The 21,674-nt window shown below is 47.6% G+C and overlaps 1 protein-coding gene across 4 annotated transcripts in view; it reads right to left on the bottom strand.

The window, feature by feature from the left end:
• The window catches only part of LOC311232726 (uncharacterized protein), a 114,913-nt gene that overhangs the window by 68,057 nt on the left and 25,182 nt on the right, over positions 1–21,674 (bottom strand). For 3 of the 4 annotated variants that reach the window (XM_084338304.1, XM_084338306.1, XM_084338305.1), the window contains exons 2-12: positions 18,875–20,459; positions 10,624–10,685; positions 9,935–9,964; positions 9,648–9,790; positions 7,118–7,263; positions 5,763–5,921; positions 3,194–3,301; positions 2,928–2,962; positions 2,777–2,826; positions 962–1,091; positions 242–375 (exon numbers count right to left, since the gene is read on the bottom strand). In XM_084338304.1, the coding sequence (XP_084194430.1) occupies positions 242–375; positions 962–1,091; positions 2,777–2,826; positions 2,928–2,962; positions 3,194–3,301; positions 5,763–5,921; positions 7,118–7,263; positions 9,648–9,790; positions 9,935–9,964; positions 10,624–10,685; positions 18,875–20,116 (2,239 nt within the window). In that variant the 5' untranslated portion in view covers positions 20,117–20,459. The remainder of the gene's footprint in view (positions 1–241; positions 376–961; positions 1,092–2,776; positions 2,827–2,927; positions 2,963–3,193; positions 3,302–5,762; positions 5,922–7,117; positions 7,264–9,647; positions 9,791–9,934; positions 9,965–10,623; positions 10,686–18,874; positions 20,460–21,674) is intronic. The other variant, XM_084338307.1, reaches the window with a different exon arrangement.

The raw sequence follows: 21,674 nt of genomic DNA, 5'->3' as shown, positions 1-21,674 counted from the left end.
AACTAACCTACACTGTAGCACCCAACACTTTGATGAACATTGTTACTCAGCTGATAAGAGTTGTGCCCTTCCTGATGACTTGTCGTACAGAACTTGTAAGTCGCTTTGGATAAAAGAGTCAGCTAAATGACTAAATGTAAATAGTCAAAATGTCTACTGTGAAAAGGGCCTGTGCTTAAGAGTTTAAGGTTCTGAATGTTGGGTAATTTCTCCACTCTGAGGAGTTGTGAGGTGGACCAACCTGAGTTTCCTCTGCCACCATCTCTGCTGTGGCTGAACTCCAGCCTGATCGTCCGGCCTTCGATCTCTGTGTCGTTTAGGTTCTCCAGAGCGTCTTTGGCATCGTCCGTATTATCAAACTCCACAAAAGCAAAGCTGCACAGGGAGAGAAAAGACAGTTGAGAATGAATTATTGGAAGTGTCCTCGGAACACATCTATGGTGGCTCAGGCTCATTTCACAGGGCACATGGGAGATGCCCCCTCGAAGCAAACTGTGCTTTGAGACTACTTCCCATCCCCTAGAGGCTGGAGAGACTGTTCTAACTAACTACACAACAGGACAGAATTGCGCTCTTAACGAGTATTTTTACCAGGGTGAAGTTAGGTTGCAGTTGGATTTTGATTACATTTTTTGTGTATTCCACATTATTTATACGAGTACATGGTACCATTAAAGGTTGTGCCAGCGATTGAGAATAGAATCAGTGGACGATAACACACTGGTACCGAAGACATAGCATTGGCTTTGTTCTACCCCCGTACATTTCACACTGAGCGACCGCATGTGTGCCAAGAAAAGGAGGGATGATGAGTCTCATAATAGGTCACAGACTCTACTTCTCACCCCCTAGACTGGCCCTAGAGGCTGATGGGAGGCCTTTCCAAACGTGCTTTGACTCACCAATTAACACAAGAGGATCATGAGGTCATTAAACACCAAAACCAATGTCCTCTACTCACCCTTTTGGTCTGCCGTCCATCTGTGGAACTCTAACGGAAACCGCTTTCTCGAACGTGGCCTGAAGAGCTTCCTCTGTGACAGTGAACGAGAGGTTGTTCACCATGAGGGTTTTGCTGGCTGGTGCCCCTGCTGCAATGAGATAAGTAGAGGAGTGAGTCAGCACAGAAAGGTAGATAAACTAACTGCATTCTAATTTATGCCAATAACGTTTAGTTTTGTGGTAGATAATGCCGAAAAAGAAATAAAAAATAATCATCCACAAGTCGTTTGTTTGTCGTTTACTCATTGAAAGAACAGTGTCCTTCATCATAATGACTACAACAAAATGGCCGCTCGCATTTATTTCCCATCGAAATTCGCTAGCTTATGAATACAATTCCCCCCCCCCCCCTCCACCCAACCTCCTCCAATGTACAGTTTCTTCGTCAAATGTATATGCTCTCTTTTTTAGACTCTTATTGTATCACAAACAATACTGTGTAAATCTGGTACGTCATAAATGTATAGATGTAGCAGTATTATCTATCTGTATGTCATGTATGTCATATATGTTATGATGAATTGAAAATGGGGGACCCTGATGTAAAGAGGAAAGTCTTTCTCTGGTCTGCAACCCCTTGACAATTGTGTGTATTGAGCTGTACTGTATTGTACCCATTCTGCAATCCGTTATAACAATCAATCAATATTTAACCGATTGCAGAATGGGTACAATACAGTATGGCTCAATACACACAATTGTTAAGGGGATGCAGACCAGAGAAAGACGTTTGTCTTGTTTACATCATCAGGGTCCCCCATTTTCAATTCAGTGACATTTATGACATGCATGACATTGACATCATGACATTTATGGCATAGGGACATACTACAGGTATATAGTACTGTTACATTTGTGACATATACGATATGCAAATATACAGTAATGTTACCCATAGATCCTGACAGAGAGAATATATACGGTGGGGAGGAGACTGTCTACAGATACACCTGTGTGATGTTGCTACGGAGTTAAGCTAATAAACGTATACTCACAACCACAGCAGGGGACTCACATATTGTACTGTGAAGTAACACGACAATGACAAACGTGTTGTTTCTGTTTTTCTTTTTGACATCGTTGCGGCACACGGAACAAGTTAACTCACCACTACAGCCCCCAGTAGCGCTGCCTAGCCAGTCTCTTCAAACGTCCTCTCCTCTCTAAACTTTTTGTTAGGTGGTCCCGCTGATCCTTTTCATCTGAGAACCCCGCGGTGGGTTCTCTTTTTAGTGGCCGGCTTACTCCTTCCATTTAACAGACGCTATTAAGCTAACGTTAGCTAATCGGTATATAGCAGCGAGTGCAAGCAGCGTGGTGGCTGTGACGTTGGTAAACAAGCAGTTGACGCGTGAGGCTGCAAAAAAGGCGACCTGTCTCTCGAGTCGCTGAGTGATGATGACTGCTTGGCGCGATAGGAAAAAAAAGCCCTTTTCCATATTTGGCGCCTCTGATTGGCTCAATTTTGTTTCAATCTGTATGCATCTACAAATCATGCAAATACTTCCGTCAGACTGCGAATCAAATGGACGGATCTCCCCAATCAAATTGACGGAAATCTGTCTGGAGACGGAATGCTTTAATGCATGTGTGTGTGACGGATATTGACGGACGGAATTGACGGATAATTATCGGCCACTGCCATCTGTAAATTTGATCTTATCGGCCGATTGCAGTCAACAAGGCACATATCGGCCGATACCGATAGGTAACCGATATATATCGGTGCGCCCCTAATTATATAAATGTATTTTATTTAGCCGTATTCTCTGACCTGGGTCTTCAGCGCCGCTGGCGGACTTGGTCTTCGATGCGCCGGCTTTCCTGTGGAGAGAGAAGAGCAGATCAAACCTTGTTATCCTGGGAGCCGAACATACAACATACTAGCTCTGGTCATGTGAGACAGGAAGAACAGGCGAACTGACCTTGTAATGACGCCAGCCATCTTGAAGCTCGTCCACTAGTAGAGAAGTAGAAGGAAAGAAAAATAAATAGTAGTAGAAGAAAAGTACAGCCTGGTTTAGCCTGGTTAAATAACAATGTTCTTAACCCTTTCACTGCCACACGACAGCCGGTTCACCCTTTCACTGTGACAATACAGAAGGTTAGCCCTTTACTATCACACAACCGACGGCGATGCTTTTTTTTTGTTGGTCTCAGCTGTATTAAAATGTTTTAAAATGTTTTGTACCTTCGCTGCTACAATCAGGGAAGCAGTGATCTGCTGGTCTCTGATGGCCAGGCTGGTGGCAAAGGCTAAATCCTTGGCATCTTCAGACCTCACCATACACACTGATGCCTAGAGAGGAAGGGGGGGGGGGGAGAGGGAGGGAGAGAGGGAGAGAGAGAGAGAGGAGAGAGAGGGGGGGCAGAGCCAGCCCAGAGAGATAGAAAATAAAGAGAGGTCTGTATTAAGGCCATGGTTACACTGGGTTAAAACAGCAACGTTCTATTTTCGAATGATTACGTTTGCATGTCCAAGTTAAAAAGAAACGCAGTTTTGGCAGGAAAACGCGTTTTCCTAGTGGCAACGCTCAAAACGTGTTTTCGTTTTGGAAACTCGCCGACAATGGTGCCATGTAATTTGCGCGAGCCGGATACGGAGCCGTTCTGCCCAACGCCCATGCGCAGTAGAGACCTGCACGGTTATTTCCAGTGTTTACAGCAGAGCTGTCCCAAGTAGCTGCGGCTACCAACGTGTTGTCAAGTTATTGTTATAAGGAGCCCAGTCCAAACTACAACAGTCTGCATTCCCTCAACAATTGTTTTGTATTGAGCCGTATTGTATTGTACCCATTCTGCAATCTGTTAAATAACGTTTACATCCATTTATTCTGCTAGCATTAACGTTACTACGCTGCTAGCCACAATGCTATACTGTTATAATGGCATATCCCAATCACGTTAGCACGTAAGCTAACAAAATCTGCGACCTTTTTGGGAGACTAAACTCCGCTCTTGGTGGTCAATTGTGTTGATGTTAGTTTTGTTTCATCAACAAATCATCAACAAATGAGGCAGAACACACAGTGAATGTATCCGTTTTTGTTTATTGGACTTTATTTCTTGCTGAAAAATAAATGCCATGTAGCTAAAAGGCTCATGCGAGGTATAAAGATGGTGGCTTTTCTGAGATTTTGAGCAGGATGTGGAGCGACTCGTTCAAACTTTCTGATTGGTTGAAAATGGCCTTCATGTTTGAAGTGCCCCGTCACCAGGTGTACCCAGCCTGGTTTAAAGTGCCCCGTCACCAGGTGTACCCAGCCTGGTTTAAAGTGCCTCATCACCAGGTGTACCCAGCCTGGTTTAAAGTGCCCCGTCACCAGGTGTACCCAGCCTGGTTTAAAGTGCCCCGTCACCAGGTGTACCCAGCCTGGTTTAAAGTGCCCCGTCACCAGGTGTACCCAGCCTGGTTTAAAGTGCCCCGTCACCAGGTGTACCCAGCCTGGTTTAACGTGCCCCGTCACCAGGTGTACCCAGCCTGGTTTAAAGTGCCCCGTCACCAGGTGTACCCAGCCTGGTTTAAAGTGCCCCGTCACCAGGTGTACCCAGCCTGGTTTAAAGTGCCTCATCACCAGGTGTACCCACTACCCAGCCTGGTTTAAAGTGCCCCGTCACCAGGTGTACCCAGCCTGGTTTAAAGTGCCCCGTCACCAGGTGTACCCAGCCTGGTTTAAAGTGCCCCGTCACCAGGTGTACCCAGCCTGGTTTAAAGTGCCCCGTCACCAGGTGTACCCAGCCTGGTTTAAAGTGCCCCGTCACCAGGTGTACCCAGCCTGGTTTAAAGTGCCCCGTCACCAGGTGTACCCAGCCTGGTTTAAAGTGCCCCGTCACAGGTGTACCCAGCCTGGTTTAAAGTGCCTCATCACCAGGTGTACCCAGCCTGGTTTAAAGTGCCCCGTCACCAGGTGTACCCAGCGTGGTTTAAAGTGCCCCGTCACCAGGTGTACCCAGCCTGGTTTAAAGTGCCCCGTCACCAGGTGTACCCAGCCTGGTTTAAAGTGCCCCGTCACCAGGTGTACCCAGCCTGGTTTAAAGTGCCTCATCACCAGGTGTACCCACTACCCAGCCTGGTTTAAAGTGCCCCGTCACCAGGTGTACCCAGCCTGGTTTAAAGTGCCCCGTCACCAGGTGTACCCAGCCTGGTTTAAAGTGCCCCGTCACCAGGTGTACCCAGCCTGGTTTAAAGTGCCCCGTCACCAGGTGTACCCAGCCTGGTTTAAAGTGCCCCGTCACCAGGTGTACCCAGCCTGGTTTAAAGTGCCCCGTCACCAGGTGTACCCAGCCTGGTTTAAAGTGCCCCGTCACCAGGTGTACCCAGCCTGGTTTAAAGTGCCCCGTCACAGGTGTACCCAGCCTGGTTTAAAGTGCCTCATCACCAGGTGTACCCAGCCTGGTTTAAAGTGCCCCGTCACCAGGTGTACCCAGCGTGGTTTAAAGTGCCCCGTCACCAGGTGTACCCAGCCTGGTTTAAAGTGCCCCGTCACCAGGTGTACCCAGCCTGGTTTAAAGTGCCCCGTCACCAGGTGTACCCAGCCTGGTTTAAAGTGCCTCATCACCAGGTGTACCCACTACCCAGCCTGGTTTAAAGTGCCCCGTCACCAGGTGTACCCAGCCTGGTTTAAAGTGCCCCGTCACCAGGTGTACCCAGCCTGGTTTAAAGTGCCCCGTCACCAGGTGTACCCAGCCTGGTTTAAAGTGCCCCGTCACCAGGTGTACCCAGCCTGGTTTAAAGTGCCCCGTCACCAGGGGAGCTGTACCTTCTGTCCCTGCTCCTCGCGGGCAGGCAGCAGCACCAGGTTGTTGATCTTGCCGAAGGACCCGACCAGGTCTGTGACTTCCTGCTCCGTGGCGTCCGCGGGGATGCCCGTCAGATAGAGCAGGCGAGATGCCATAGGAAGAGGTGGAGGTTTGGCAGACTGGACATATAGAAGAGACGGGGGGGGGGGGGGGGGTAGTTTGAGACGGGGGGGGGGGGGGGGGGGGTAGTTTGAGACGGGACAGGAGGGGGGGGGGTAGTTTGAGACGGGACAGGAGGGGGGGGGGTAGTTTGGAGACGGGACAGGAGGGGGGGGGGGGTAGTTTGGAGACGGGACAGGAGGGGGGGGGGGGGGGTAGTTTGGTGAAGTCGGTTAGATTTTTTGCATTTTCCATTCACATACGTGAAATAGTTAGCATTAGCTTTGCAGGTGTTTGCCGACTGGAAGCCGACTGGCTGAGGCCACACTCTGGCCACACTCAGGGTTAAGGTCAGGACCATGACACCACACTCTGCAGTCTGGGCTCAGTTATCTCCCCGACACACTAAGGGTTAAGGTCAGGACCATGACACCACACTCTGCAGTCTGGGCTCAGTTATCTCCCCGACACACTAAGGGTTAAGGTCAGGACCATGACACCACACTCTGCAGTCTGGGCTCAGTTATCTCCCCGACACACTAAGGGTTAAGGTCAGGACCATGACACCACACTCTGCAGTCTGGGCTCAGTTATCTCCCCGACACACTAATGGTTAAGGTTAGGACTTGGGGAGGAAAAGCTGATCCTAGACCAGAGGGATGGACCCAGAAATTATACTTGAAAGTAGGGGTACCGTCTCAAAATCGTACTCAAGTAAAAGTCAGAGTATCTGGCTAAAAACACACTTGAGTAAAAGTCAAAAAGTTTCTACTTCTAAATGTACTTAAGTACTAAAGATTTAAAGTAAAAACTTTTTTTCTGACTGTCTATTCTTCTGATAGCAGGTATTTAATCAAAGATCCCCGCTTTCTAGTCTTGCACAAGGACCAATCAGCACGGGTGTGGGCGGGTTAATCTTCCATCGATGGGGATTTGATTGGCTGTTTTTAAAGTAAAAAAAAAGCGCGGCCGCAGGATTAATAACGTTAACGTTATAGTTCGGCCAGAGAAACAAATATACTCATTAAAATAGTTGGACCTGTGAGATTTGTACGTTGTAGGTCTGCATTTTAAATGTAAGGAGAAAAAAGTATGTTTTTTTCCTCTGAAATGTAATTGAGTAAAAGTACAAGTATACACACCGAATAATACTCGAGTAAAGTACAAATCCCCCCAAAACAGTACTTAAGTGTTGTAACAGAGTACGTCGACCCACCGTGTCCCTCTCCTTGCCGGTGGCGGCGGCCCAGGCGCTGCCCGGCTTGGTGGACTTGGCCCCGGGCCTGGCAAAGGGCCTCGCATGGTGTAGAGCGCCGTGGTACCGCTTCAGAGCACCGGGTCCGTGACCTCCTGCTGACACACCTGGGGGGGGGGGGGAGGAGAACAGGTGCTTCAGGTCAACTCAGTGTCAGTAAGCAGCAGAAACATATGAAAGCATGACGTCTAAGAAGGGAGATCCCCCCTTGAACGGCCCTTCTAAGGTTTCTCTCCTCCACATTGCCTGTGGTGCATTTTTTCCTATTGCTAGGTTTTAGTGAGTTTTTCCTTACCTTCGCGTGGGGTACGTCTGGGAGTGTTGCATTTATTTTATTTTGTTTATTTGAAATTTTTTGGACTTTATGGTGTTCTTGTTTTGTTCTTGACTTATTGTGATGTTTCTTCTTGACTTGTTTAAAGAAGACGTGTCCGGCCCATGGGGACATTAACGTGTGTTGTCGGGCCTTACAGATACATTTTATTTGATTTGATTTATGACGGCTGAAATAGTTTTGCCGAATTGGCAGGTTTTCCTGCAGAAACAAACAAACGTTGCACTTAAATTAACTTTAATAGCATTTAGGTTTTTTAAATATTTTTTTACATGTCCAGTAGGGCTGACCCCTATTAATCGATTAGTCGACTAATCGGTCGAAAGGAGCCGTAGTCGACTGGCCAACCTCTTAGTCGAGAGAAAACAATTAAAAATAAATAAAAAAAACATTCTTTCCAAAAGAAAAGAGGCCTAGAAGCGTGGCTAACGCTAATGGCACGGATACCAGAGGCTAACTGCCTAAGAAAACAGGCACAGAGGCACTGAAAGAGGATTTCACCATCTAATGAACACATTAGACTAGACAAATATCAAGATGTATCCATCAGTGGACCAATTGCATGCTTTTGCAGAGGACAAGAAGCATTCAGTCGACTCCTTCAGACATTAAGCACCCCCCACAGCCCAAATGGAATGATACAAAATTTATAAAAAAAAAGAAGAAAAAAAATGTAATATATATATATATGTTTTATGTCGACCAATAGTCGACTAACGGCAAATTTTGGCCAATCCTAGTCGAGCATCCAAATCCTTAGTCGGGGACAGCCCTAATGTCCAGACATGCCTGTAAATTAGCAGATTAATAATGAATATATACATATTACATTGACTGATGTGTAGCAGATTAATAATGAATAGGGCAAACAACCATCTGCCTGAGAACGGTGCCTACCAGAGTGGTGTTGGTGTAGGGGGCACCTACCAGAGAGGTGTTGGTGTAGGGGGCACCTACCAGAGTGGTGTTGGTGTAGAGGGCACCTACCAGAGTGGTGTTGGTGTAGGGGGCACCTACCAGAGAGGTGTTGGTGTAGGGGGCACCTACCAGAGAGGTGTTGGTGTAGAGGGCACCTACCAGAGAGGTGTTGGTGTAGAGGGCACCTACCAGAGTGGTGTTGGTGTAGAGGGCACCTACCAGAGTGGTGTTGGTGTAGGGGGCACCTACTAGAGTGGTGTTGGTGTAGAGGGCACCTACTAGAGAGGTGTTGGTGTAGGGGGCACCTACCAGAGTGGTGTTGGTGTAGAGAGCACCTACCAGAGTGGTGTTGGTGTAGAGGGCACCTACCAGAGTGGTGTTGGTGTAGAGGGCACCTACCAGAGTGGTGTTGGTGTAGAGAGCACCTACCAGAGAGGTGTTGGTGTAGAGAGCACCTACCAGAGTGGTGTTGGTGTAGAGAGCACCTACCAGAGAGGTGTTGGTGTAGAGAGCACCTACCAGAGTGGTGTTGGTGTAGAGGGCACCTACCAGAGTGGTGTTGGTGTAGAGAGCACCTACCAGAGTGGTGTTGGTGTAGAGAGCACCTACCAGAGTGGTGTTGGTGTAGAGGGCACCTACCAGAGTGGTGTTGGTGTAGAGGGCACCTGACAGAGTGGTGTTGGTGTAGAGGGCACCTACCAGAGTGGTGTTGGTGTAGGGGGCACCTACCAGAGAGGTGTTGGTGTAGAGGGCACCTACCAGAGTGGTGTTGGTGTAGAGAGCACCTACCAGAGTGGTGTTGGTGTAGAGGGCACCTACCAGAGAGGTGTTGGTGTAGAGAGCACCTACCAGAGTGGTGTTGGTGTAGGGGGCACCTACCAGAGTGGTGTTGGTGTAGAGGGCACCTACCAGAGTGGTGTTGGTGTAGAGGGCACCTACTAGAGAGGTGTTGGTGTAGAGGGCACCTACCAGAGTGGTGTTGGTGTAGGGGGCACCTACTAGAGAGGTGTTGGTGTAGAGAGCACCTACCAGAGTGGTGTTGGTGTAGAGAGCACCTACCAGAGTGGTGTTGGCGTAGAGGGCACCTACCAGAGTGGTGTTGGTGTAGAGAGCACCTACCAGAGTGGTGTTGGTGTAGAGGGCACCTACCAGAGTGGTGTTGGCGTAGAGGGCACCTACCAGAGTGGTGTTGGTGTAGAGAGCACCTACCAGAGAGGTGTTGGTGTAGAGAGCACCTACCAGAGTGGTGTTGGCGTAGAGAGCAGGAGGCGGGCTTGCGCTTCGGGGGGGGCGAGGGAGACCAGGACAGCGAGTGTGACACGGAGCGGGACGGAGAGCGCTCCCGCGGCTTACGCTCATCATGGACGGGAGAGTTCTCGCCCCTGGGGATTGGTCGGAAGGAATGGCAGGAAGAAGGGGAGGAACAAATGTGAGATGAGATGACGAGCGAATGCAGTAAAACACGGAGGAAGAGCCTGATGCATAAAAAAACAAAGCATTGCTTTGGAAACTGAAGTCAAACTCACTTTGGTCGATTAGGTTTCCAGTCTGGATACCTTTATACACGCACACATGGGAGACAAATAAACTGTTAAAACATCATTACATCCTGACATGAACAGTTGGCCTAAAGGTAAAGGGTGATTGTGTGAACAGGTTGTTAGTATGAACTATAAAGGTTGTTAGTATGGACTATAAAGGTTGTTAGTATGGACTATAAAGGTTGTTAGTATGGACTATAAAGGTTGTTAGTATGGACTAGTTGTTAGTATGTACTAGTTGTTAGTATGGACTATAAAGGTTGTTAGTATGGACTATAAAGGTTGTAGGTTGTTAGTATGGACTATAAAGGTTGTTAGTATGGACTATAAAGGTTGTTAGTATGGACTAGTTGTTAGTATGGACTATAAAGGTTGTTAGTATGGACTATAAAGGTTAGTATGGACTATAAATGTTGTTAGTATGGACTATAAAGGTTGTTAGTATGGACTATAAAGGAGGTAACCTTTCAAGACCCGAGAAGCACCCGGTTGGTTGTTCAGGAAGAACTTTCCATGGATAGAGAACGGTGTATTTTGGATGTTTAAAAACAGGTTAAAATGCTATTCGTGTTGTTTTTGGCATGAATTGGCTTCACGGTACTTCCAGGGCCATGGCGTAGCAAGACAAAAGAAGTGGCTCTAAGTTCACACGAGTTACTGAAGGTGGTCCTCACTTGTTGCGCAGGTCCCTGCAGGCGGCAGTGTGTTCCACAGTGTTGATGTGTTCGCTCCAGTCCTGAAAGAACAACAACAGGGAGCAGGAAGACGTCACAATCACAGAGGACGAAGAGCACATCATCTACATAGAGTGATGTATCAGTGATTCAGGTTTTGGGACAGTGATGATTCTACAGAGGCCAATAACAAATGTAATGAAACTCTGACAGTCAGCTCTTTAGCCTCACATTCCTTTGATGTAGGATTCATATTTCAGTATTAAAAGATGCTTTAAAAAGATGTCATAGATAACATTCAGCGACTAGATGTCACACTAGAGCACCAGCATCTAATTTATCCAATCAGGTGCATTCCATGTGGGGAAATGGGAAGTAGGGAGGGATACATGCATGCAACATGTACACAACCAAATCGTTAACCTCTTGAGCCCGATGGGTCCGGTACCGAACCCAGAATGACATCACGCCATGAATCCATCTCTACAGACTGTATGAATTAATGTTGCGTTTTTCTTTCAAATGTAGCCAAGAGTAAAGACCCTAACCCTGTCAAAACAGCAGTCATAGTGTATATTTTCAGCAATATGTTTGTTTACCAATAGGCAAAAGTGTTATTAGTGAAATATGAGTTTTGGAAATGTATTCGGAAACCGGCGAATATAGACGCTTGGAAATGCACACCGCCATTTTGTTTGTAGTCCTATGAGGAGAGGAGACCCAGGGCTTTCAATGGCGTTGGAATTTCGAAAAACGACACTACCCAGCTCTAGCCAGCTCCTGTCAATCAAATTACTTGTGGAATAACTTTTTTGTTAATCTTATTTTTTCAGGATTATCTACCACAAGCCTGAAGGCTATTGGCATACATTAGAACAGTTAGTTTCTCTACATTTCTGTGAATGTCTAGCAAAAACGGTGTTGCAATCTGATGAAAAATGGCGGAGAAATCTACATAATAAAGAAGTAACTGTACTTACAGTAGATTTCATTCACGGTTCTTCCTGCACGCCTGGTGATACTAAATCCAGATTGAACTCTGCCATTGTAAAGAGGAGATTTGGCCCGATCCATAGATGTGCGACTTGTCCATAATAAGGTCATTTATAGGCCTGATATTCTATATTCTATAATAATATTTCAAATTGCATGTGTCCGGATGGCAGAATTCAGTACTCTACAAAACCTTCCGTTTAATCATCTTCCCTTTATTCATTTGCTTAGATTTTTTGTACACGTGATGAAGAATGATTTCATGTCTGGTCATCTTTAGCATGGTGTTATTCACTGTCAAATATATATAATTTTTTTTTATTGATATTCTCCTTTGGTGCATTACAATTTACTCAAGCCTAGTAACAGACAGTATTTCTGACACTGGGAATACATTCCCTGAGGTCCATAGATGTCCCTAGAGACCTTGTAGAAGTGGAGCAATCTTCCATTTACTTAGGTATGTATTTTTAGGCGGATTTTCAGAAAATAGGGCTAGGGCTCAAGAGGTTAAATGATCAATTCATTAATCAATATTTCTATTGGGGGAAAACCAATACTTTTATTCCACACCTTTCTAAAATCTCTGGGTGTATTTTTTTAAATGATTACTCACATAAATACGTCATCTATAGCACCTTTAAAAGAAGCTTAAACCGTTTTCTCTTGATGTTTTTTCTGGAGAAGGTGATGCGCCCGTTTATCAACACGTCTGTTTGAGGAACTCCATTCAGTTCAGAGGATTCAGAAACGTGGATCACGTGAAACAACATTATTCTCCTGGGTCTCCTGGGCAGACAGCAGATCTAACCCTGACCCTGGGCAGACAGCAGATCTAACCCTGACCCTGGGCAGACAGCAGATCTAACCCTGTCCCTGGGCAGACAGCAGATCTAACCCTGTCCCTGGGCAGACAGCAGATCTAACCCTGACCCTGGGCAGACAGCAGATCTAACCCTGTCCCTGGGCAGACAGCAGATCTAACCCTGACCCTGGGTAGACAGTAGATCTAACCCTGACCCTGGGCAGACAGCAGATCTAACCCCGACCATGGGCAGACAGCAGATCTAACCCTGTCCCTGGGCAGACAGCAGATCTAACCCTGACCTTGGGCAGACAGCAGATCTAACCCTGTCCCTGGGCAGACAGCAGATCTAACCCTGTCCCTGGGCAGACAGCAGATCTAACCCTGACCCTGGGCAGACAGCAGATCTAACCCTGACCCTGGGCAGACAGCAGATCTAACCCTGTCCCTGGGCAGACAGCAGATATCTCTGTGAGTCTCCTGGGCAGACAGCAGATATCTCTGTGCGTCTCCTGGGCAGACAGCAGATATCTCCGTGAGTCTCCTGGGCAGACAGCAGATATCTCCACGAGTCTCCTGGGCAGACAGCAGATATCTCCATGAGTCTCCTGGGCAGACAGCAGATATCTCCACGAGTCTCCTGGGCAGACAGCAGATATCTCCACGAGTCTCCTGGGCAGACAGCAGATATCTCCACGAGTCTCCTGGGCAGACAGCAGATATCTCCACGAGTCTCCTGGGCAGACAGCAGATATCTCTGTGCGTCTCCTGGGCAGACAGCAGATATCTCTGTGCGTCTCCTGGGCAGACAGCAGATATCTCCATGAGTCTCCTGGGCAGACAGCAGATATCTCCATGAGTCTCCTGGGCAGACAGCAGATATCTCCATGAGTCTCCTGGGCAGACAGCAGATATCTCTGTGCTTCTCCTGGGCAGACAGCAGATATCTCCATGAGTCTCCTGGGCAGACAACAGATGTATCCACGAGTCTCCTGGGCAGACAACAGATGTCTCAGTGAGTCTCCTGGGCAGACAGCAGATGTCTCCATGAGTCTCCTGGGCAGACAGCAGATATCTCCATGAGTCTCCTGGGCAGACAGCAGATATCTCCATGAGTCTCCTGGGAAGACAGCTGATATCTCCATGAGTCTCCTGGGAAGACAGCAGATATCTCCACGAGTCTCCTGGGCAGACAGCAGATATCTCCACAAGTCTCCTGGGCAGACAGCAGATATCTCCATGAGTCTCCTGGGCAGACAGCAGATATCTCCACGAGTCTCCTGGGCAGACAGCAGATATCTCTGTGCGTCTCCTGGGCAGACAGCAGATATCTCCACGAGTCTCCTGGGCAGACAGCAGATATCTCCATGAGTCTCCTGGGCTGACAGCAGATATCTCCATGAGTCTCCTGGGCAGACAGCAGATATCTCCATGAGTCTCCTGGGAAGATAGCTGATATCTCCACGAGTCTCCTGGGCAGACAGCAGATATCTCCACAAGTCTCCTGGGCAGACAGCAGATATCTCCATGAGTCTCCTGGGCAGACAGCAGATATCTCCATGAGTCTCCTGGGCAGACAGCAGATGTCTCCATGAGTCTCCTGGGCAGACAGCAGATGTCTCCGTGAGTCTCCTGGGCAGACAGCAGATATCTCCATGAGTCTCCTGGGCAGACAGCAGATATCTCTGTGAGTCTTCTGGGCAGACAGCAGATATCGAGTCTCCTGGGCAGACAGTAGATATCTCCGTGAGTCTCCTGGGCAGACAGCAGATATCTCTGTGAGTCTCCTGGGCAGACAACAGATGTCTCTGTGAGTCTCCTGGGCAGACAGCAGATATCTCCGTGTGTCTCCTGGGCAGACAGCAGATATCTCCGTGCATCTCCTGGGCAGACAGCAGATATCTCCATGAGTCTCCTGGGCAGACAGCAGATATCTCTGTGTGTCTCCTGGGCAGACAGCAGATGTCTCCGTGCGTCTCCTCCCACTGTCTTCTGGACACGCAGCCCTTCCGTAGCACATGGCTGACTACACATTACTGGCAGAAAATGAATTTCTCCTTGTTTTCTTTAAGTTTTGGTTTATTCTTTTGATTTGTGCAGATGTTTAAAGCTACGCTATGTAACATTTGTGAAAAAACGAGAAAAAGCAGTATAGTTTGCATGGAAGATTTGGAGACACTGGTCGAGCCCAGGTAGAAGGGCTTATATGGATCATACCCAGGTAGAAGGGCTTGTCTGGATCATACCCAGGCAGCTTGTCTGGATCATACCCAGGAAGAAGGGCTTGTCTGGATCATACCCAGGTAGAAGGGCTTGTCTGGATCATACCCAGGCAGCTTGTCTGGATCATACCCAGGAAGAAGGGCTTGTCTGGATCATACCCAGGCAGCTTGTCTGGATCATACCAAGGAGGAAGGGCTTATATGGATCATACCCAGGTAGAAGGGCTTGTCTGGATCATACCCAGGTAGAAGGGCTTGTCTGGATCATACCCAGGCAGCTTGTCTGGATCATACCCAGGAAGAAGGGCTTGTCTGGATCATACCCAGGAAGAAGGGCTTGTCTGGATCATACCCAGGAAGAAGGGCTTGTCTGGATCATACCCAGGTAGAAGGGCTTGTCTGGATAATACCCAGGAAGAAGGGCTTGTCTGGATCATACCCAGGAAGAAGGGCTTGTCTGGATCATACCCAGGAAGAAGGGCTTGTCTGGATCATACCCAGGCAGCTTGTCTGGATCATACCCAGGAAGAAGGGCTTATATGGATCATACCCAGGTAGAAGGGCTTGTCTGGATCATACCCAGGCAGAAGGGCTTGTCTGGATCATACCCAGGTAGAAGGGCTTGTCTGGATCATACCCAGGTAGAAGGGCTTGTCTGGATCATACCCAGGAAGAAAGGCTTGTCTGGATCATACCCAGGCAGCTTGTCTGGATCATACCCAGGCAGCTTATATGGATCATACCCAGGCAGCTTGTCTGGATCATACCCAGGTAGAAGGGCTTGTCTGGATCATACCCAGGCAGCTTGTCTGGATCATACCCAGGCAGCTTGTCTGGATCATACCCAGGTAGAAGGGCTTGTCTGGGTCGAGCCCAGGCTTTTCTCTTATTCAGCCCAACTCTAAATAAGGACTTAAGATTAGACTACAGGAGCATTAAAAGGTTATAGTGCAGATTTAAACTCTCTTGGATCAGGAAGGACAATTCAATAATAGATCCACAAACTGTAGAGGAATATTCCAGAGTTAATGTTAATATTCCATAATAAATAATGTCCTTTATTTGGCAGTTGCCACTTTATTGGGGTAACTTCAACAACTAAAGGGATACTGTTCACCGCAAGCTAGCTAGCTACTTTGCAGCTAGTACCACATAAAACACTATCGCCAACTAGTCGCTTGTGGCTAACGGTACCAATGTGCTTGTATGAGTAATGCTACTAATGCCAACAGGTCATTGTTCATGTAAGTAGGCTACTGTATATAGGATTTGCTTTGTAACAATGTGTCAAGTGGCCGGGAAGACCAATTTCAGACTTAACTTCAAAATGTGACTGTTTCCCTTTAAGAAATATTATGAAGCCTAATCAATAAGTAGCAACCAGAACAATATCTGATAATGCGCAAGTCTGGAATGAACGTCATGCTGTTTTTATGTGGGCTTTAAGGAACTCCCATTGACAAACAACTGCTGGTCAGAAGTTACCCTCCAACACCTCTTACCCAATTCTGACCAGCCTTTAGGAACCCAAACAAGGGAATGATGGCCAGAAGGTTGTTATTTAAAGGTTTAATTGTGACATCATAAAGGATGGGGCTAAACATTTTAAATCATCACATGTACATTTGACTTCTTCTACTGTGACACTGTATATTTGTAGGCAACACTTGGATCTGAAGACAATTCTATTTTAAGTGCGTTATCGTAGAGCGCTCTTCAGGTTATACCAGGTCCAGTAAACTCACTCAAGAGATTTGTGAATAAAGTTATTCTGAGCTCATTTTTAAACATTGAATTGGAATACTTCTCTGCATTTAGACAAGGTTTGGTTTGGAGACGTTGGCTCAGCTTTACGAGTCAGACGAATGTTGTCATTTAGTCATTTGTCACATGACAACCAGAGTCCCGCCCCCCACCGGGATGACAGGAAGCAGGCTGGACACATGAAGTACGATGTGAGGTAATGGGATTTACACAGAAAACAATGTATTGTTTTATTTATTTCTACTATTTAATAGGGGTGGGAATCACCAGTTTCATCACGATATGATACGATATCGATTCTTTGGACAACGATACGATATTTTCCGATAATCACAAAGTCTGCCACGATACGATTCGATTCAGGTGCCTGCGATCGATATGAGACTATATTATATGCCCATTTAACACAATCGGTAACATTTAAATCAACAACAAAAAAAGGTAATGGAAATATCATTTGACATTTTTATTTTTGATCTCTTCCAGACATTTAAATGAAAAACAATCTATTGTTTTTAATACAAATAGACCTCCTGTTCGCTGTTTTTGGTTCGTTTTTTTTTTTTTTTCGATATTAATATCCCATTCACTGTCACAGCGCTGTATTTTGGCTGGAAAAGGCATATTGGGAGTCAGAAGGTGCAGTACCGGCCAGATCCTGTTAGTGGGGCTATCTCGAGAATGCAGTAACCCCCCGTCCTTCCCAGTCCCTAGTGGACCTCTGCTGTTCTCTTAGCTTAGTTAGCTTACGCTAACGCAACATTCATTTAGGTATTTAACGCGACAAAGAATGGCGAGGATGGAAAGCATGTTAGATGCATTTGACCCCTTGTGGGGAAAAAAACAACAGGCACTTATTTCGGGTCTCAAAATAGGCGGACTCTGAAGCAATGCCGTCTAACTTCTACACACGCTGAGCTGCGCTGAGCTAATGTTGTTGTTGCGGCCCGGCGGATATGCTCAACAGAGGATTTTCAAAATAAGAGTATCGCAATATGAATCGATCTTTTTACGTTGCATCGATCCTATTTGATCATTGATAATAGATCGATATATCAATCTGGATCGATGTATCGTCCCACCCCTACTATTTAATGGCTCTGCTGTGTGTCAACAATTTAAAGAACAAAAACATACAAATGTTGTCGTCTTGTATGCAAATATCCCATGGTCTCAACGTACTTCCTGTCCATCAGTTCCCTGTGGTGGTGGGCGGGACGTTGGAACTCTATTATGATTGGTTCTTCAGCTACTTTTAAAACCAATTTTTAAATGAGCATTGTAGCATTTAAATCAATGACCATTACTAACTGCAGGCTGACAAGCTGGTTTACAGCTAGCAGTACCCAGTACCCAACGTAGCGGTTTGGCAGTAACCCAGCAACACCTTCTCTTCAGTCATTGAAGTTACAATACAGAAGCCTGGTGAAAAACATCCCAACAGTCAACACATCACAGTGATCCTCATGAACATTAAGGGAAATGCTCTTACCATCTTCTCCAGAGTCAGACAAGAAGATGGATGCCAATTTCCTCACGGCGAGTAGAAAGCTAGCCTGGCCTAGCTTAGCACCATTTCACTTCCATTCAATTGTGCTACGCTAGGCTAGCTTGCAGCCGGATAGTTTTCTACTGAACGCTGAGAGGTCATTGGTATCCATCTTCTTGTCTGACTGTGGAGAAGATGTTAAGAGCATGTCCCATAATGTGGGTGTGTTCCTTTACCAGCGTAGGAACTGTTCTTAGATCAGTGATGTTGGTTCTCAGTCAGTTAGTTCCTACTTAGATGATAAATAACAGGCTGGTATCACACATCTTTAGCTGAAGCAGCTCAGCTCTCTTCTTAGTTGTCAAATAGTAATGAATATATACAAGGATGCTTAGTTAATTTGTCAATTGAAGTATTTGGCCACTGAACAAAGTGCAGTCTTAGAAAAGTGTCCGACACTGTACCTTCTTTCACTGATGCTGCATCTGGACCTCGACAACCAGGTCCAAACAGCTTCAGTGACACAAGGTCCAATACGTCCTTTTGCTCTGCTGTGGCCCTGGTGGCCTTTTAAGGAGGCCATGACATGTTTTAAGAGGCCATGACATGTTTTAAGAGGCCATGGCATGTTTTAAGAGGCCATGACATGTTTTAACATGTTTTAAGAGGCCATGACATCTTGAACTTTAGTTATTTTTCTTCCAGACTCTTACTGTGGGAGGAACGTTTCTGCATGTCCTCAAGCCGCCATAAAAACAGAACACTAGCATCGCTAGCATTTGTCATTGAAACCAAATGGAGTATTGCTCGCTGTAAGCTAACAAGCTATTTAGACCCATTGTTTTCAATGGCAAAGGCCAACAAATGCCATTTTCGGTTAACTCAAATCCCAATTAGGAAACGTTCCTCCCACACGGTGACCGGTGCCTGGCTTAGGGATACCCCTGGATACCAGGACGGAGGACTCATTGGACTCACCTTATGCTGATCACACAGCACGTGGCACAGGGAGCAGGTGTGGGGATACACCTTGGGAGGATCCGCTGAGAAATCACTGATCATGGTGGGGGTGGGCATGGGCACCCTCCTGGGGCCACCGTGTGGCTTTGACGCAGACGAAGAAGAGGAGGGAGGATGTCTGGTTTGAGACGAGGGCACAGGTTTTAGCCCGTCCCGCGACCGCCGGTAGTCCCGGTCGTGACGAGGTCTGAACTCCCTGCCCGGCGACCGCTTGGTCTTGTGAGCGTCTGCGCCCATCGTGCGGTAGTCCATGTCTCCGTGCCGCTCCGCCTCCATGGGTTCCAGACGAACCTGCCGCCTCCCGGGCGCTCCGTCCGGTTTGCGTTTAGGACCTGACGGAGAGGCCGGCGGGTACATTTTAACCGTCCTCTTAGCGGGCAGCCGCTCTCGTTTGAAAGTCTCTCTGGCGGCGCTGCAGTCCTCTGCCGCCGCCCGGCTGGCGTGACCGTAGTCGATAATGTTCCCCGCCGTCTGAGTCACGGCGAGGAGGCTGGGGACGTCCGGCGAGCGCGAGTGTCCCGCTGAGGAGCGGGACGCGGGCATGTTGCGTGTGCCGTGTGGTTCAGAGTAGGACGAGGAGACATTTGATTTGTTGATCTGGATGTCCCGAAGGATGAAGGGTAGGGTGTCCGGGGTCAGCTGGTCGTCCGGGTAGTGACTCAGCACTTCCAGATCCTCATTGGAGAGTCCAAAGCTGGCCAGGATGCTGCCGGCACTCTCTGGGGTGTATAACCCCTGGAGGTCCACAACACCACCGTGAGAGCCCTGATGCTGCTGAGGAGACTTCCAGCCTGGCATGCCTGCTCCTCTGTTCTGCTGAGGAGGAGGTCCCTGGTGATGGTGGGACTGTGGGCTCGGGCCAGCAAACGGTTTAGTAGGCTGCTGGTAGTTGGACCAGTCCATACCTTGCTGGTGGCCCGGCTGGTTGTCAAAGGTGAGCGGTGCCATGCTGGAGTAGCTTTCTGGTTCCAAAGAATGCCTAGAGATCCCAGGCGCGGTGAAGCGGTGGTTGATGTCCCTGGAGCCCCTGATACCCAGGGCTGACTCCAGCTCGTCAGGCAGCTGATTGGGAGGGGCGAATTGGAAGCCCTGTTGCTGGTGTTGTTGGTGGTGAGGGGGCCCAGGCCTGTTGGGGAAGTGTTGTTGCCCCTGAGGCTGGGAGTGGTGGTGATACATGTTGCTTGAGGGATATTGTGCCATAGTCGGATGCCGTTTGTCCTTTGTTACCGCGGTTATACCTGCAACAGGTGCCGGTCGCGTAGCGAGGAGGTTCAGGAGGGCCAGGTGAGAAGATAAAACTGTTGTCAACCCGTTGCCGTGACGCTGCTGGTTGCCAGCGGTTATGGTTGCTAGAGCACTGAGCTGCTGCAGGGCAACCTGGGCCTGAACCTGGATCTGGGCCAACCGGAGAGCGGTCGCTGCGGCCGCAGCAGCACTAAAAACAGGTCCAAATTGGAAATGGCTCCCTTGGGTGCCGGTTCCACTCCCGCCCAGGCGGAGCGAGGGAAAAGGCTGCGAACGACCGTCCGTGAGCTGAGCAAAGCTGGGAGGTGGAAAGCAGAAATATAACGTTAACGATGAAAAAGCTTTGACTTTTAAAATGTGTTTCAGACGAGGTCCTCTCCTACAGCGGGTCGATCTTCAGCCCCGTCTTGCGGTTTTGATTTTGCCGTTAACCTTCGTGATCTTCCCTCTACATTCACACGTCATCCACCACGCTTCTCTTGCAGGACGGGAGAGCAGAGCAGCGTTATGAACCAACATTGAATCACTCACACCGAGAGGAATTAGCCACTTCAAACAAGCCTGTAGGGATGTGAAAGGTTCGTCAGATAAAGTATGCCTTTAGAGAACCACTTGATAGCTTACGTCCAACGAGCAACACTGAAGTCAACTAAACTCTTGGGCTATAGTGGGCCTCTCTTTGCCAACATTTAAGACACTGTTTAGTAAAGGCTACACCTACTGACTCTGCATGCAGCGCGTGAGGCCTGTGGGCTCTTCAGTCTACTAGACTATGAACCTAAGAAGAACAATCATCCCACTTACCATCCACTGGAACCCATCAACACACACACACAGGAGCAGTCCTTAGTAGTAGTCCATTGATTTAACCTTCAGAACAACCTGAGGGCCAATGCTCAAACGTGATGAGCATCAGTTTACATAGAAATGTAATAAAAGCAAGATGATATAGGATATTAATAACCCGGGGTTATCCAAGAGTCTTTCAGTGAATAGTTTTTGCACTTCGAGGACATTATGAGAGGGTGTCTTTTAGGGGTGGAAATCGCCAGAGATCTCACGATACGATACTAAAATGATACTCGATATAGGGCTGGGCGATAAAACGATAACGATAACTATCGCGATAAATTATTTCCTCGAAATAAACATGAAACGTGGTTGCAAAGTTTCGATATATCAATTTTCCAAGCTTGGATATGAGCACACGCACTAACAACCAATCAGTGAAGGAGATGGCCGATAGCGGAAGGAGACCCGGAAGGAGGTAGGACTCAGTAAACAAGGCTGGCTAGGGCTAATTAGCTTGCACGGCGCTATTTTACAGTTTACCTGCCGAGTTGGTGTGTGTTTTGAATTCTAAGGGTAACTGTTATAGTAGTGTGGGGTATACGGTGGATGTCGTTGCAATGAATTGGGCGGAACAGAGTATTTTAGGGTCATTTTTAGTACATTGTCATGAGATACTCCGCTTGCTTTGGCTAACTGCTAACGTGCGCGGACTGATGACGAC

The sequence above is a fragment of the Notolepis coatsorum genome (assembly GCF_963971535.1).
Source record: "Notolepis coatsorum genome assembly, contig: SUPER_7_unloc_2, whole genome shotgun sequence".
NCBI lineage: Eukaryota > Metazoa > Chordata > Actinopteri > Aulopiformes > Paralepididae > Notolepis > Notolepis coatsorum.
Note: the sequence above shows the minus strand (reverse complement) of the source record. Positions and strands in the feature narration are given on the sequence as shown.